An 18,887-nucleotide genomic window follows, 5' to 3' on the forward strand; every position below is an offset into this window, starting at 1 on the left:
AGTAAAACAGAATTCCTGGTGTTTCTCGTGCCCATGACCGTAAGACCTATACTGGACCCCCACGATATTGCTGCAGGTACCTGTATGCAGCACATGTTATTTTTTTCATTGAAAAGCATTACAGTGTAAAACAGTATTTGTGTGATTAACTTACTTTACTGAACGTAATATTTCGAATGGTACTTACAAAATTCTGAAGATTTCTGAAGGAGTCTAAAAATAATATAGAAGTGTTGATATTTTTCTAAAACTGGTCTTGAGTTTCCTTCTTGAGTGGGTGTCTCATATACTGACTGTGTTTAACAAATGCTTAGCACTACCGTCTGATAAGCCTAAACTGCTCGCCCACACTACCACCAAAAGGAGCATTTAAGCTAATTACGTTAACCTCTATCAACCAATAAAGGACATCTGTAAAATCTGCATAGTATAACCCTACACTGGTACACTACACAGATAGCCAGCTTCGTACATTGTCTTGTAAAGATATTGTTGAAATGAGCATGGTACTATGACAGAGAATTATTATTAAAAGAAAAAGAAAGAAAAAATGAGTCCAATTTAGCACGTGTTAAAAATTGGGTCTCCAGTTGCAAAGATATGCACCCTGTCCAAGTAGGGACTACAAAGCTTGTCTGGGTAAGTCACAAAACAACCTAAATTATCCTATGCTCACCCTCTGGTAGTCTGGCACAGGGCAGGCTTAACTTTGACAGCAATGTGTAAGGTATTTTGTGGAAAAACTCATACAGTAACAAGGTGAAAACACATCAAAGACCCCACACCAGGTTAGAGAAATAGAGAATATTTAACTGACTAAAACAAGGCCAAAACAACAAATATCCAACCAGTAGACATCAAGACATGAATTTTTAAAGCAGTCAAAAGGTTATGTGAGGTCCAGAGGGACCGGTGCAAATCCAAAGTTCAGGCCAACCTCGATGGAGGGTACGCCAGCTACAGAACTCATGCAGCGTCTGCTGAAGCAGTAATTTGGATAGAGCAAAGCACTGACGTCATGATGCGTCAGTATGTTCCATGCAGTCAGGTCCCTGCGCCAGCATCAAACTCTGCTGATGTGAATGGGATGCGTTGTCGTCGTCAGACTGCACAGGCTGGGAATCTACTGTAGTCGAACAGCTTCTGCGTTGAAGGAGCGATGAGGCAGAATTTCTCATGCACTCGAGGCTATGTGTTGGTTTTTGCAGAAATCCGCTACAGAATCCACTTTAGTGGCCCAGACCTTGGATCATCACAAAAGGGCCATACTCACAGAAGGCAGAGTCCAGCAGCACCAGGAGATTTGCAGGCAGTTTTTGATGTCCCAGAGACCACAGGAGAACAGGGAGCAAGCCAGCAGGCCTTTGGGTATCACTTTGGAGGGAAGGCAGAGTCCTTCCAGCAGAGTCAGGGAGCAGCAGGGAAAAGGCAGAAAAGCAGTCCATTCAGAAAAGCAGTCTAGTTGAGTCCTTTGAGCAGCACAGAGGTCCTTCTGACAGAGGTTTAGTTCCAAATCCAAAAGTGTCTGATTTTAGGGGTCAGAGAGGCAGTACTTATGCCCAAAAGTGCCTTTGAAGTGGGGGTTGTGTGTGTGTGTGTGAGGAAGGGTGTGGGGGGTGTTGGTAATCAATCTTTTGTGTGGAGTCAGGCCACTACCCTCTGAAGTGTGTGAGCACGCCCCTTCCTTCTTGCCCAGGAAGACCCATGAGTATGCAAATGAATGCAGATGCAGTTGAGTGTCCTGTGCTTGTGGCTGTCTGGAGGGAATGCACACTATACAAAGTATAACTGTCACCTAGCCCAGACGTGTACTGGGGACAGTCTGTAAGGCACACAGACCAGAAAGAGCAGAGAAATATTCACTTTCTAAAAGTGATATTTCTAAAATAGTAATGTGAAATCTGACTTTAACAGTAAGGATGATTTATCATTACCACTCCAAAGAAATGAAACATTATGTAGTTACCTATTTCTGTTCAGGAATTATAGCTTAAATGTATACTAAGGAATTCCCAATGCTGGCATATGAGAGTAGTAGGCCTTGCATTAGAGAAAAACGATTTTGGGAGTTTTTCAGTACCAGGACATGTAAAACTTAAAAGTACATGTCCTGTCTTTTCAATAGACTGCACCATGCCCTGTGGGTCACCCACGGCCTACCTTAGGGGTGACCTATGTAAGAAAAGGGGAGTTTAAGGCTTGGAAAGGGGTTTTAAATGTCAAGTCGATGTTGCAGTAAACTGTACACTCAGGCCTTGTAACGGCAGGCCTGCGATATGGTTAAGGGACTACTTATGTGGGTGGCATAACCAGTGCTGCAGGCCCAATAGTAGTGTTTAATTTACAGGCCCTGGACACATATAGAGCACTTGCCTAGGGACTTATATGTAAATTAAATCTGCCAATTGGGTAGAATCCAATATTACCATGTTTAGAAGAGAAAGCACAAGCATTTTAGCACTGGTCAGCATAGCAAAGTGCACAGAGTCCTACAAACCAGCAAATACGAGTTCAGAAAAATGGAGGGAGGTCGCTCCCCTGCCCTCGCGGCGCCACCAGATCCTCTGTGCCTGCCCTCTGCTCTGTTGTTGTGCTGACTGTCCCCCAGAGTGTCTGCCTTTTCCCCTGTGTGTGATCGCGTCCCCTTTTGCTTTTTTGTATCCCAGAGTGCCTGCTTTCCCCGTGTGACCGCACTCCCCTTGTCTTCTGTATCCCTGAGTGCCTGCTGCCCCTCGTGCCCCCGCAGTCCCCCTCCGTCCTTCCGCCGCTTTTTGTCGGTCTTCTCTCGCTTTTCCGTTTTTTTGTACCCCTTCTAGGTACTTTTCCGCTTTTTTGGGCCTCCTCGCCTCCCCGAGGCCCTTCGCCGCTTTTCCCGCTCTTTTTCCCCCCTACCCGCCCTCCTCCCGCCTCCCAGCTGTCCCCGCCTCCCCGGCTACCCCTTATATGGCGGCCGCTGCGAGGCAGTGGTAGCGACCCTTGACCCCAGGGTAGGTCGCTCCCCTGCCCTCGCGGCGCCACCAGATCCTCTGTGCCTGCCCTCTGCTCTGTTGTTGTGCTGACTGTCCCCCAGAGTGTCTGCCTTTTCCCCTGTGTGTGATCGCGTCCCCTTTTGCTTTTTTGTATCCCAGAGTGCCTGCTTTCCCCGTGTGACCGCGCTCCCCTTGCCTTCTGTATCCCTGAGTGCCTGCTGCCCCGCGTGCCCCCGCCGTCCCCCTCCGTCCTTCCACCGCTTTTTGTCATTCTTCTCTTGCTTTTCCGGTTTTTTGTACCCCTTCTAGGTACTTTTCCGCTTTTTGGGCCTCCTCGCCTCCCCGAGGCCCTTCGCCGCTTTTCCCGCTCTTTTTCCCCCCTACCCGCCCTCCTCCCGCCTCCCAGCTGTCCCCGCCTCCCCGGCTACCCCTTATATGGCGGCCGCTGCGAGGCCGCGCCTAAGGCAAGCCCGTCTGCGCCTGGACCGTGCCCAGCGCCCGAACCCCTGGCCCCCGGCCTGACCTACGACTCCGCCTTCCTCGCCAACCTCAACCCCGGCCGCACGCCGGGCTGCTACCGCGCCACCCCGAAACGTACCCTCGGACCCTTCACCTGCAGCAACTGCCGCCTCACCTGCCTCCGGACCCACTCCGCTCCCGCCAAGAACTACTCCCCCGGAAACAACCTCCACTAAATCCTGGTCAACACCCGATCCATCCACAGGCACGCCATCGAACTGTGGAACCTCATCAACTCTACGAACCCGGACATGGCCTTCCTCACCTAGACCTGGATGAACCCCACCTCGGCACCCGACATCGCCATAGCCATCCCCGACGGCTACAAAATCATCCGGAAAGACCGCACCAACCGCATCGGAGGAGGCATCGCCATCGCACACAAAAACTCCATCCGCATCTCGACCGACACCGACAACTCACTCCCCGACGCCGAACACCTCCACTTCACGATCCACAGCGACCCCAAAACCACCCTCAGAGGCACCCTCATGTACAGACCACCAGGACCTCGCACCAAGTTCAGCGAAGACATCGCAGACTTCGTCAACCCTCACGCACTCTCATCCACCGACTACATCCTCCTAGGAGACCTCAACTTTCACCTGGAGAACCTCACCGACAACAACACCACCGCCTTACTGGATAACCTCGCCAACCTGGGACTGAATCAGCTAGTCAACACCCCCACCCACTACGCCGGACACACGCTCGACTCCATCTTCTCCTCCAGCAAACACATCACCCTCAGCCACACCACCGAACTCACCTGGTCGGACCACAGCTGCGTCCACTTCATCTTCAAGAAGACCACCGTGCTCCACCACACCCAGCAACCACCAAGAAGACACTGGAATCGTATCACCACGGAACAGCTCGCATCAACCCTCTCCCAGAACCAACCCACCAGCACCACCGACCCCAACGTAGCCGCCAACAACCTCACAAACTGGATCTCCGACTGCGCCAACCTCCTGGCCCCCCTGAAGACTCAAGCCAGCACCAACAACCACAAGAAAAACTCCTGGTTCACCCCCGACCTCAAGAACTCCAAGAAAGAATGCCGCGCCCGCGAGAAGACGTGGCGCCTTAACCAGACCGAAGAGAACATGTCGGCTCTCAAGGACGCCACCCGCCAACACCACCAACACCTCCGCGCCGCACGAAAAACAGCCTACCGGAGCAGACTTGACAACAACGCCCACAACAGCAAGGAACTATTTGGCATCGTCAAAGAGCTCTCCAACCCGGAAGCAGAAAACAACTCCATCCCTCCCTCACAGGACCTCTGCGACTCCCTCGCAACCTTCTTCCACCACAAGATCACCGACATATACAACAGCTTCCCGACCGCCGACACGAGCCCCCCCCCCCCCGGAACCCTCCACCGACACCACCACCATCCTCACCTGGAACCCTACCACCACTGAGGAGACCACCCGCGTAATGAACTCGATCCACTCCGGATCCCCATCGGACCCCTGCCCGCACCACATCTACAACAAGGCCGACGACATCATCGCACCGCACCTCCGAGACGTCAACGCCTCCCTCACCGCCGCCACCTTCCCGGAAAGCTGGAAACACGCAGAGCTCAACGCCCTCTTAAAGAAACCTACAGCAGACCCCACCGAACTCAAGAACTTCCGGCCCATCTCTCTCCTGCCGTTCCCCGCCAAAGTGATTGAGAAAATCGTCAACGCTCAACTCACCAACGCCCTGGAAACCAACGACTCCCTCGACCCCACACAGTTCGGTTTCAGGGCCAACCACAGCACCGAAACCGCCCTCATCGCAGCCACGGACGACATCAGAGCCCTGACCGACAAGGGAGGGACCGTGGCCCTCATACTCCTGGACCTCTCTGCAGCCTTCGACACTGTCTGCCACCGCACCCTGATACGCTGCCTCAGCAACGCCGGCATCAGAGGCAAGGCCCTGGAATGGATCGTCTCCTTCCTCTCCGGAAGGACTCAGAGAGTCCGCCTGCCCCCCTTCAGATCCACAGCCACGGAGATCATCTGCAGCGTACCTCAAGGATCCTCCCTCAGCCCCACTCTCTTCAACGTCTACATGACCCCACTGGCGAACATCGCACGCAAACACGGACTCGACCTTATATCATACGCCGACGACACCCAGCTCATCTTATCCCTCACTAACAACCCCACATCAGCCAGGACCAAACTACATAAAGGAATGAAGGAAGTGGCGAACTGGATGACAGACAGCCGTCTGAAACTGAACACAGACAAGACGGAGGTCCTCATCCTCGGCCCCACTCCCACCGCATGGGACGACTCCTGGTGGCCCCCCGCCCTAGGCAGCACTCCCCAACCCACCGACCACGCGCGCAACCTTGGCTTCATCCTGGACTCTTCCCTCACCATGACCAGACAGGTGAACTCGGTGATCTCGGCATGCTTCAACACCCTCCGCATGCTCCGCAAGATCTTCCGCTGGATCCCCACCGACACCAGGAAAACCGTCACCCACGCCCTCGTCACCAGCCGCTTGGACTACGGGAACACCCTGTACGCCGGCTTCGCCACCAAGCTGCAGAGGAAACTCCAACGGATCCAGAACGCTGCCGCAAGACTCATCCTGGACATCCCTCACCACCACCACATCTCCGGACACCTGAAAAAACTCCATTGGCTACCCGTCAACAAGCGGATCACCTTCCGACTACTCACCCACGCACACAAAGCCCTTCACAACCTTGGACCCAAACTCATCAACAACCGCGTCTCCTTCTACACCCCTCCGCGCACTCTGCGCTCCACCGGACAGGCCCTGGCAGCCGTACCCCGCATCCGCAAAGCCACCGCTGGAGGAAGATCCTTCTCTTTCCTGGCAGCGAAGACCTGGAACTCTGCCCAGCCACCTTCGCGCCATACCTGACCACCTCTCCAGAAGGCAGCTCAAGACCTGGCTCTTCGAGCACTGATCCCCCCCCCCCCCCCAGCGCCTTGAGACCCTTGATGGGTGAGTAGCGCGCTTTATAAATGCGATTGATTGATTGATTGAGGGAGGCAGGCAAAAAGTCAGGGGAAGACCAGCACAGACTAAGGCTGTCGGGTCTAACAAGGTGTGACTACTTTTGGAACAGAATCTAACAGGATTAAAAGAGATCATTTTGAAGAAGTTGCATCTCTTGGACTTTGAGCCATTTAAAAAGAAAATACATTGTTTTTGTTTTAGAGGGCGTGAAATCTAAGAAAAAAACTAGTTAGAGCCTATTTAGAATCTAATCCCACAACACTGATCCAGTTGTGGGGCCTAGAACCTGTGGCTGATCACCTCCCATGTGGCAATTTTACAGCGTACCCTACTATGAATGTTATTAAATCATCCATGTTAAATGGCAGGACTTTGCACTTAAACATTTGTCAAATTGTGGCTCAAAAAAGGTATTTACTGTATTGAATGTACCTATATGCTTCAATATATTGGCAAAACCACTCAGGAAGTTCGGAAACGTTCAATAACATTAATCTAGGATACAATGTAATGTTACTAATGTCCCTCTTTTTGAGCATTACAAAGCACTGTTACATGTAGCTAGTGAGATCAGATGGTTTGTATTAGAGGTTAAGTGCTCTAGGAGAGAGCATGATGTGGATCGCTTACTCACAATGAAAAAGTAGGCAGAGCACGTGTATCCATAGCCACACATGGCATGTGTATCCATAGCCACACATGGCATCAAACAGACAGATCTGGGATGCCAATGTGGTAAAGAAAGGACTCAACCAACAGGATGAATGGTATTCTTTATCGACATTGTAATATTACTGGGCAAATGTTTGTTTCTCTTTGTATGGCGAGATTGAGACAATATATGTTTGGTGTTTTATAATAATTCATACCTGATATAGTGAGTGGTTGTTTCTTAGAGAAGAGGCTATACAAGAACGGCCTACTTTTGTGTTTGATATTTGTATTACATATGTTGCAAGGTTTTGTTCGATTTTATTGAAGAATAAGTGGTATATTGTCAGTCTGCCTTTTAGTCATAAAGTGATTAATCCCAATGGAGAATTAGTTATATAATAGGTCCTTGAGTAGTGTACAGAACCTTTCCAAGATGGAGGCTAAATATGACGTATTTGATATTGTTGGTTTATTTTGTTCTCCAAATAAAGGCTGATGAAGTTAAAGAAAATGTATTGACCAATGATGCTAAATATTCTCCATATGAGGGGGTTTGGTTTTGTAAAACAATCAGATGATATGGATGTCTGCTACGAGTTGCTCCGTCAAATTGTTGTCCACTACTGCATGATTAGTCATGTGACATGAGTTGTCTGTCGGTGGTTGCACTCTTATATAGCGTTCATGCACCCAGCGACTCAAGCATTTCTACCATGGATGAGGAACCGGGCAGGTCAACTTGATGTGACTGCTTCTTGAAATAAGTTTAATTCTTGAACAAAGTAAGCTTTAACCTTTAGGGACGTACACTGGATGCTATTTTATGCTTCTGCTCGCAGTAATTTGACATTGAGGTTTATCTGTACCTTTCAGATTACCCCACCTCTGGAGGTTTGGAAGTGATTTTCTTTAAACAGCATAGTAAGCAGTAATTAGCAATTGAGCTATGTAAGACAAATCGGTAATACAGATCCCCTTTCTCACTTTCATTTTATTTTGATTCAGAGAAAGGTTTTGAGTTAGGCTGTTGGTAAGCTGATACTTCTTTTTATTTACACTTGGTGTACACATTTTGGTACCCTTTAGGATACTTGGTGTAGAAAGTTACAGTACAGTTGTACCATTAGGGTTTTGTTTTTTTCCCACTTAGGGTAGCATGCAGGGTCACTTGTAGTGGAGTTTTTGGTTATACACGTTATGGCACGTTGTGGGCAAGTGTGCCATGTCCCTGTCTTTTTCCTGGCGTACCATTAATATATTGCCTAGTATCTTGATTTATATTTTACGTTTTGATATTTAGTCCCCTGAGGTAGGGGACTGTTCAGTTTGGCCTGTGTACTTGACTGAGCCCTGATGATGGTCTCATGGATTTATTTGCCGATAGAGACCGAAACGTCAACAGTGTATCCTCTCTAACATCGATGAGCTGAATATCACTCATCTATGTGTACGTTTCGGAGAATGGGAAGCAGACTTTTATTGCAAGGTTAGTTAGATTTGCCGTTCCCCCACTGATCAGAATAAGTACGTCAATGGTTTCTCAGTGTGGGCCGGTATTGTTCTGGATATAAACTGTACCAAGAACTCTGACTGAATACTTCAAATTTTTGTAATGTATCATGTATCTAGCTTTTAGCTATGACTATTGTCAAAAAGTAAAAATGTTTTCTTTGTAAAAGAAATTATTGTTGGTACGCCTTAATATTATTTTTGTTTTCTATGTGAAAACTATTGTTGAATTTTTATACCAGCAAACATACTCAATAAATGACTCATTCAAGAACACATTGTTTTTTGACAGTTTACTCTTGCCGCATGTATAGGATGTACCCACTCGCATTCTCAGATTGGCTTCCCTTGTTCTCTTGAGTATCTCTTATTTCTATTTATCACTTCTGAGCGGCTGCTTTTTTCCCCGTCAGAGTTGGCACCCTTTGAAATTCCTTCCCTCCCACACTCGGATTCATCTTGACCCACCTCTATGCAAAACTATTAACTCATCTATTCTCATCACAGCCCTCTGGCTACTGGGTTTTTCAACTGCATCTAATGGCAGAACAGTAATAGGCCACTCTGTATGTTCAACATTAATTTATGAATTGGGTATGTGGAGTGAATGCATAACATGCCATTTAAGTACTAAAAGACATTAAAGGATAACTGTATGCTTTTAAACAAATGTTTAACCTCTTGGGTTTGGGTCTGAGCATGTTAAAAAAAAAAAAAAAGGTTGTTTGATACGTCTGGAGATTATAGTACTTTGACAGGGTACTGCAGGTTTCGTATACATCACTGAGGAAAAAGTTTGACATATTAAGCTCCTGGATTTCCAGTAATGTGTTATTGATAGAAGTTTCAAGGTACCAAAGTGTAATAAAAGGCAGTTTTAACAAAGTAAATATTAAACCACTTAAGTGGTTAACTGACAGTTAGTTAATCTACTAATAGTAGTTGGATGCATCTTGATTCTGTACATACCATTAAAACTGTAATCTACATCTTGGTTTTCTGATATCATAGAGTTGTTTGTGCTGTAACTTAAACCCAGCATCATGTGAAGATCAGAAATATTAAGTCGTGCAGTTAGTTCTCCACTCCGGTCGCCAACCTATGAAAGGGAACACATTTCAGCAAGCAGTAATCTGAGTTAAAACATGCATGTAAACGTGTAAAATAGAAATGTTAAAAGTAAGGAAAATGATACGTACCCAGTAGACATCTGTTTGTGGCATGTAGTGCTGTAGATTCACATGCTTTGCATAAGTCCGCCATCTAGTGTTGCTCGGAGTGTTGCAAGTTGATTTTGTTTGAAGAATCTTTTCAAGTCACAAGATTGAGTGACTCCTCCTCTCGGTGATACTGCACATGGACATCGAATCTTTTGTTAGATTGTTTTCCCACAGGCAGGTGAGGTAAGGAGTATATATAGAAAGTGAGGAAAAGAGATGTCCATGCAGTGCATATACCTAGATAAAATATTTATATAATAATGCCACTACAACGACCAAAGGCTTCCGGGGAGGAGGGAGTGCGCATGTGAATCTACAGAACTACATGCTGCGAACAGATGTCTACTGGGTAAGTAAAATTTTCCATTCAATGGCATGTGGGGCTGTAGATACACATGCTTTGCATAGCCTGAAAAGGAGTCCCCTCCAAGTAAGCGGTGGCTAGCTTGTAGGAGTTGGAGTAGCTTGAAAAAGTGTCCTGAGTACTACTTGGCCAACATTAGCTTGTTGCTGTGCTAAAATATCTACACAATAGTGTTTAGTAAGTGTATGTAGTGTAGACCAAGTAGCAGCCTTACAGAGGTTTCATATTGGAATGTTACCTAAAAAAGCCATAGAAGAACCCTTTCTAGGTCAAGCGCGCAAGTGCTCTGGCCTGTTGTAATCTATCTGTGGGCTTTTAACCACATCTAACACACGCCCATCACTATCACTCGTTCACCGGCTTGCCTGTAAAAAATCCTTTGTCATCATTGGTAAATGCTTTAAGTTTGTCCCTCCTAAGGGCAGTTTTGTTACCATCTTGTCTATTGACCCTGTTACATGGATAATTGCACTTTTACCAATAAGTTTGACTGTCTCTCCTTCATGTTCATGCTCACGGCGGCCGTGGCGATTTGAATTGGCTTGCTTATATCAACTGTTTTACTTTTCATTTTCAATTATGTGACAAGAAAAGTCCAGTTAGGAATTTACAACGATAACCGCTCTAATTCGAGCAAATGGGAGACCCATTGCATTGCAAATGCTTGTTTCTTGTGAAATGTGCTCTGGGAGTACTAGGTAACTGCCTTTTGACTTTAAGATAGCAAGTTTGAATATACTTGACTATCCATCTGCCACTTTTTGAAATGTGATTGCCTTCATGAGACATGGAAAATGCTACAAAAAGCCGTTTAGATTTCCTAAAGTTTTTAGTCCTATCAATGTAATACATAAGATCCCTTTTAAGGTCTAGTGTGTGAAGAGCTCTCTCTGCAACTGAGTCTGGCTGTGGGAAAAATACAGGTAACTCAATTGTTTGATTAATGTGAAATTATTTTGTCCTAAGAACTACCCTATCTTTGTGTAACTGGAAGAATGGTTCTTCAGAGCCTGTAATTCACTTTCACGTCTTAGGGACATGATAGCTACTAAAAAGGCTACTTCCATTAAAGAAAGTGCAAAGAACACGAGTGCATATGCTCAGAAGGTGGACCCATGAGTCTAGTAAGTACAGCGTTAAGGTTCCATGATGAGACTGGAGGATACACGGGTGGAATGACTCATTTGAGGCCTTCCATGAAGGCTTTGATAACTAGAGTCCTGAATAAAGAGGTATTTTGTCTACTTTGGAGGTAAGTGGCTACAGCCGCTAAATGAAGTCTAATAGATGAATATGCCAGGTTTGCTTTTTGCAAAAGTAGGAGATAACAAATAGTGTCTCGAACTGAGGCTTTGAGTAGGTTAATGCGTTTAGGTTGACAGTAGCAGACAAAACGTTTCCTTTTTGCAGCGTAACCCTGTCTAGGTGTAGGTTTACATACCTCTCTAAAAATGTCTATACATCGAGGGAAGATTCAAATAACCAAACTCTATGACTTCAGGAGCCATACTGCAAGATTGAGTGTTTTGGGTTCTGGATATCCGATTTGACCTTGCCTTTGAGTGAGAAGGTCTGGTCTGTTCTTTTGGGGAGTTTCTCGTGAGGAACTATAGATCGATCCAACAGAGTTGTCAACCAACATTGACGTGGCCATGAGAGTGCTACAAGGATCATAGTGAGTGATGTTTGTCTCATTTTACGAACTAGAGATGGAATGAGTGGGAAAGGCGGAAAAGAGCAAGCAAATATCCCTGATCAACTCATCCACAGAGCATTGCCCTTGGATTGAGGGTGTGGATATCTGGATGCAAAGTTTTGGCATTTTGAATTTTCTGCAGTGGCGAATAGGTCTATTTGTGGTGTCCCCTACCTTTAAAAGTATTGGTGAAGTACTTGTGGGTGAGGTTCCCATTTGTGGGCTTTTTGCTGTATTCTGCTGAGGTGGCCTGCAAACTGGTTGTCCATTCTTGGAAGGTATTCTGCCAATAAGTGAACATGATGGTGAATTACTCATTTCCAAATTGTCCGAGCATGAAGGGGCAATTGAGGTGAGTGTGTCCCCCCCTTTTCTGTAGATAATACCTGGAAGTCATGTTGTCTGTACGAACTAAAACCATTTTGTGAGAGAGTTGTGGCAGAAAGGCTTTGAGGACTAGAAAGACTGCTTGTAACTCCAAGTAGCTGATGTGAAGTTTGTTGAATGGGATCCCATCTGCCTTGTATTGTGAGGTTTGAGGTGAGCTCCCCAACCTATCTGTGATGCATCAGTAGTGAGAGTGATTTGAGGCACAGGGTATTGACAAGGCTCCCCTTGGAAAGGTTGGTGGGATTCCACCATTGCAGAGAGTGGTGAGTCTGGCAGCCCAACAACACTAGATCCTGGAGATGACCCTGTGACTGAGACTACTAACGAGATAGACACTGCTGTAAGGGACGCATGTGTAGTCTGTAATAAGGAACAATGGCAATGCAGAAAGCCATCATCCCTAGTAGCTGCATCACTATTCTCAATGTGTAAGTGTGGTTCTACTGTAATTGAGACTGAAGAGTTTGGAAAGCTTGAATCCGACCTGGGCTTGGATATGCCAAACCTGAGTGAGCATTGAGAAATGCTCTCCGATAAGGCTGCATCTGTGAAGGTTGCAGATTGGATTTGAGAAAGTTGATTGTGAGTCCCAGGGTGTGTAGAAGGTCTATTGTGTACGGAGTATGACTGACATTGTTGGATGGTATTGGCTTTGATGAGCCAGTCATCCAAGCAGGGGAAGACATGAATGTGCTGTCTTATGAGAAATGCTGCAACTACTGCTAGAATTTTTTTTGTGAACACCCTGGGAGCGGTTGTTATACCGAATGGAAAAACCTTGAATTGACAGCAATGACAAATCTGAGGTATCTGCGATGTGCTGGATGAATGGGAATGTGAAAGTAGGCATCTTTGAGATCTAAAGCTGTCATGACGTTGCCTCGCTGTAATAGGGGAATAACACCTTGAAGAGAGACTATATGGAAATGCTCTGAGAGCATGTATAGGTTGAGAGGTCTGAGATCTAGAATTGGTCTTAGCGACCCATCTTTCTTTGGTACCAGGAAGTATAGGGAATATACTCTTAACCCTTGCTGAGACAGGGTAACTGGCTCTATAGCCTCTTTAAGAAGAAGGGACTGTACCTCTACTTTTAAAAGAATGAGATGGTCGTGTGAAAGTTTGTGAGTGCGAGGGGAAATATTAGTTGGAGTACAGGAGTTCTAGACAGTAACCATGTTGAATAACTGACAGAGCCCACTGATCTGTGGTGATATTGGGCCATTGGGGATACAAATGCGTTAGTCTACCCCCTACTGGAGAGGGGTGTGCTGGTGGAAGCAGTTACTATTGTGTATTTGAGGCAGAACCTCTAGAGAGGGATGGCTTACCTCTGCATTTATTATCCTCTATTGTAGAAGTGTGTTTCTTGTTTGGTTTGGGAGGTGGAAGGCTCACTAGATGGTGTTTTGAAGCCCCTCCTAAATTGTGGCAGGCGAAAATTACCCCTTTGTGGTGAGTAGGGCCCCCCTAGCTTTTGCTGTTTCTCAATATTTTTTGAGCTTGTCTATGGTGGTGTTAACCTCTGGGCCAAACAAAAGTTCTAAATTGAAAGGCATGTTAAGAACTGCATGCTGTATTTCTGGCTTTAAGACTGAGCATTTGAGCCAAGCATGCCTTCTTATAATAACACTGGTTATAATACCACGTGCTGCGGTATCCGATGCGTCAGTAGCACACCTAATGGTGTTGTTTGAGAGGCTTGTCCTTCTGAAACTATCTCCTGTCCCCTTTTCCGATGTTCTTCTGGAAGGTACTGGCAAGCCCTTCCATCGTGTCCCATTGAGCTCTATCATATTGTGCTAGAGGTGCCTGTGAATTGGCAATCTGCTAATGATTAGGAGCTTGTGCAGCAACTCTTTTTCCCCTGCATCAAGTTTTTTGCTCTCGTCTCAACAGGAGGAACATCCCCTGTTGATTGACTATTAGAACGTATCCGTTCTGTGATAACAACTATAGAGTCAGGATGATGTATCTGTGACCTAATAAATATAGGGTCAGAGGGTGCTGTATATATATATATATATATATATATATATATATATATATGGAAAATGTCACTTAACCAGTGTACATCTGTTCGTGGCCTGTTCCGCTGCAGATTCACATGCTATGCATATTCTGCCATCTAGTTTTGGGCTCGGAGTGTTACAAGTTGTTTTTCTTCGAAGAAGTATTTTCGAGTCACGGGATCGAGTGACTCCTCCTCTTCGGCTCCATTGCACATGGGCATCGACTCCATGTTAGATTGTTTTCCCGCAGAGCGTAAGGCAGGAGTGATAGAGTATAAAGAAAAGAGATGTCCATTCAAATGGAATATATATAAGGAAGGAAAATGTCACTTACCCAGTGTACATCTGTTCGTGGCATTAGTCTCTGCAGATTCACATGCTGTGCACATCCCGCCATCTGGTGTTGGGCTCGGAGTGTTACAAGTTGTTTTTCTTCGAAGAAGTCTTTTTTCGAGTCACGAGACCGAGGGACTCCTCCCATTTCGACTCCATTGCGCATGGGCGTCGACTCCATCTTAGATTGTTTTCCCAGCAGAGGGTGAGGTAGGAGTTGTGTATGCTAGTAATAGTGCCCATGCAATGGACTGAATACGTATGTACATAATGAAGTTTAAAGTAATATATTTACAAATTTACAAATGTTCAAGATCAACTTCTAAACGGCTACAGGCTCCCGGGGAGGCGGGTGGGCGCATGTGAATCTGCAGCGACTAATGCCACGAACAGATGTACACTGGGTAAGTGACATTTTCCGTTCAATGGCATGGGTAGCTGCAGATACACATGCTGTGCATAGACTAGTAAGCAGTTATCTCCCCAAAAGCGGTGGTTCAGCCTGTAGGAGTTGAAGTTGTTTGAAATAATGTTCGTAGTACAGCTTGACCTACTGTGGCTTGTTGTGCCGTTAACACATCTACACAGTAGTGTTTGGTAAATGTATGAGGCGTAGACCATGTTGCTGCCTTACATATTTCGTTCATTGGAATATTTCCTAGAAAGGCCATGGTAGCACCTTTTTTTCTGGATGAGTGTGCCTTTGGTGTAATAGGCAGCTCTCTCTTTGCTTTAAGATAGCAGGTTTGAATACACTTAACTATCAATCTAGCAATGCCTTGTTTAGAAATTGGATTCCCTTGTATGAGGTTTTTGGAAAGCAATAAATAGTTGTTTTGTTTTTCGAATTAGTTTTGTTCTGTCAATGTAGTACATTAGTGCTCTTTTGATGTCTAATGTATGCAGTGCTCTTTCAGCTACAGAATCTGGCTGTGGGAAGAACACTGGTAATTCTACTGTTTGATTCAAGTGGAACGGTGAGATCACTTTTGGTAAAAAGTTTGGATTTGTCCGTAGAACTACTTTATGCTTGTGTATTTGAATAAATGGTTCTTGTTTGGTAAATGCTTGAATTTCACTCACTCTTCTTAGAGATGTGATGGCAATCAAAAATGCAACTTTCCATGTTAAATATTGCATTTCACAAGAGTGCATGGGCTCAAAAGGTGGACCCATGAGTCGTGTTAAGACAATGTTGAGGTTCCATGAAGGAACTGGTGGTGTTCGTGGTGGTATAATTTTCTTTAGGCCTTCCATAAATGCTTTTATGACTGGTATCCTAAATAATGAAGTTGAGTGCGTAATTTGCAGGTAGGCTGAAATTGCGGTCAGATGTATCTTTATTGATGAGAAAGCTAGCTTTGACTTTTGCAATTGTAGTAAGTATCCTACTATATCTTTGGCAGATGCGTGTAAGGGGTGAATTTGATTATTATGGCAGTAATAAACAAATATTTTCCACTTATTTGCATAGCAGTGTCTAGTGGTAGGTTTCCTAGCTTGTCTTATGACGTCCATACATTCTTGTGTGAGGTCTAAGTGTCCGAATTCTAGGATTTCAGGAGCCAAATTGCTAGATTCAGCGATGCTGGATTTGGATGTCTGATCTGTTGTTTGTGTTGCGTTAACAGATCTGGTCTGTTTGGTAGTTTTACATGAGGTACTACTGAGAGGTCTAGTAGTGTTGTGTACCAAGGTTGTCTTGCCCATGTCGGTGCTATTAGTATGAGTTTGAGTTTGTTTTGACTCAATTTGTTTACTAGATATGGAAGGAGTGGGAGAGGGGGAAAAGCGTAAGCAAATATCCCTGACCAGCTCATCCATAACGCATTGCCCTGAGACTGATCTTGTGGGTACCTGGATGCGAAGTTTTGGCATTTTGAGTTTTCTTTTGTTGCAAATAGATCTATTTGTGGTGTTCCCCACATTTGGAAGTAAGTGTTTAGTATTTGGGGGTGAATCTCCCATTCGTGGATCTGTTGGTGATCCCGAGAGAGATTGTCTGCTAACTGGTTCTGAATTCCTGGAATAAATTGTGCTATTAGGCGAATGTGGTTGTGAATCGCCCAATGCCATTTTTTCTGTGTTAGGAGACACAACTGTGTCGAGTGTGTGCCTCCCTGTTTGTTTAGGTAATACATTGTTGTCATGTTGTCTGTTTTGACAAGAATGTGTTTGTGTCTTATTATGGGTTGAAATGCTTTGAGCGCTAGAAATACCACTAACAGTTCTAAGTGATTTATGTGAAACTGTTTTTGCTGTATGTCCCATTGTCCTTGGATGCTGTGTTGATTGAGGTGTGCTCCCCACCCTATCATGGAAGCATCTGTTGTTATTACGTATTGTGGCACTGGGTCTTGGAAAGGCCGCCCTTGGTTTAAATGTATACTGTTCCACCATTGAAGCGAGATGTATGTTTGGCGGTCTATCAACACCAGATCTAGAAGCTGACCCTGTGCTTGTGACCATTGTGATGCTAGGCACTGTTGTAAGGGCCGCATGTGCAACCTTGCGTTTGGGACAATGGCTATGCATGAAGACATCATGCCTAGTAGTTTCATCACCAGTTTGACTTGTATCTTTTGATTTGGATACATGGTCTGTATCACATTGTGAAATGTGTGAACTCTTTGTGGACTTGGAGTGGCAATCCCTTTTGCTGTGTTGATTGTTGCTCCTAAGTATTGCTGTGTTTGACACGGCAGAAGGTGTGACTTTGTGTAATTGATTGAGAAACCTAGTTTGTGGAGGATTTCTATGACATATTTTGGGTGTTGTGAAAACCGTCTTAGCGTGTTGGTTTTGATTAACCAATCGTCTAGGTACGGGAACACATGTATTTGCTGCCTTCTGATATGTGCAGCTACTACTGCTAGGCATTTTGTAAAAGTGCAGTTGTTATTCCGAATGGCAACACTTTGAATTGGTAATGTATCCCTTGGAATACAAACCTTAGGTACTTTCTGTGTGAAGGATGTATTGGTATATGGAAATATGCATCCTTTAGGTCTAGTGTTGTCATGTAGTCTTGTTGTTTGAGCAGTGGGATTACGACTTGTAATGTAACCATGTGAAAGTGATCTGATTTGATGTAGGTATTTAATGTTCTGAGATCTAGTATAGGTTTCAGACTCTTGTCTTTTTTGGGTATCAGAAAGTACAGGGAGTAAACTCCTGTGTTTATTTGTTGTTTTGGTACTAACTCTATTGCTTCTTTTTGTAGCAATGCCTGAACTTCTAGTCCTAGAAGATCTATATGTTGTTTTGACATATTGTGTGTTTTCGGTGGGATGTTTGGAGGGAATTTGAGAAATTCCATGCAATAACCATGCTGGATAATTGCTAAGACCCAAGTGTCTGTTGTTATTTCCTCCCAATGTTTGTAAAACTTGGTTAGTCTCCCCCCCACAGGTGTTATGTGTTGGGGATTTGTGACCTTGAAGTCACTGCTTGTTTGGAGGAGTGTTGGGACTTTGGAACTTTCCTCTATTCCTTTGAAATTGTCCCCCTCTATATTGTCCCCGAAATCCTCCCCGCTGATACTGGCTCTGGTAAGTGGGCTTTGTTTGTGAGGTTGTGGCTTCTGTGGTTTGCCCTCGAAACCCCCCTCGAAATTGTGTCTTTCGAAATGTGCCTCTGCTCTGTGGGGAGTAGAGTGCGCCCATGGCTTTGGTCGTGTCAGTGTCTTTCTTAAGTTTTTCGATTGCAGTGTCCACCTCCGGCCCAAACAACTGCTGTCCGTTGAATGGCATATTCAGCACAGCTTGCTGTATCTCTGGCTTAAATCCTGATGTACGCAGCCATGCATGTCTCCTTATTGTTACAGCTGTGTTGACAGTTCTAGCAGCTGTGTCTGCAGCATCCATTGCTGACCGTATCTGATTATTGGAGATACCCTGTCCTTCTTCTACTACTTGCTGCGCTCTTTTTTGGAACTCCTTGGGTAAATGTTCAATAAAGTGTTGCATCTCATCCCAATGGGCCCTATCATATCTGGCTAGCAAAGCTTGCGAATTTGCAATACGCCACTGGTTTGCTGCCTGTGTCGCCACCCTTTTGCCTGCAGCATCGAATTTTCGACTTTCTTTATCTGGAGGTGGTGCATCTCCTGAAGTATGAGAGTTGGCTCTTTTGCGCGCTGCTCCCACTACAACAGAGTCTGGTGTTAGCTGTTGTGTAATGTACACTGGGTCTGTTGGTGGCGGTTTATATTTTTTA

General features: G+C 45.4%; 1 protein-coding gene across 2 annotated transcripts in view; it reads right to left on the bottom strand.

Annotated features, from left to right (window-relative positions):
- The window catches only part of GPSM2 (G protein signaling modulator 2), a 397,434-nt gene that overhangs the window by 93,718 nt on the left and 284,829 nt on the right, over nucleotides 1–18,887 (bottom strand). For both annotated transcript variants that reach the window (XM_069232396.1, XM_069232397.1), the window contains one exon: nucleotides 9,624–9,753. In XM_069232396.1, the coding sequence (XP_069088497.1) occupies nucleotides 9,624–9,753 (130 nt within the window). The remainder of the gene's footprint in view (nucleotides 1–9,623; nucleotides 9,754–18,887) is intronic.

The sequence above is a fragment of the Pleurodeles waltl genome, chromosome 4_2 (assembly GCF_031143425.1).
Source record: "Pleurodeles waltl isolate 20211129_DDA chromosome 4_2, aPleWal1.hap1.20221129, whole genome shotgun sequence".
Classification (NCBI taxonomy): domain Eukaryota; kingdom Metazoa; phylum Chordata; class Amphibia; order Caudata; family Salamandridae; genus Pleurodeles; species Pleurodeles waltl.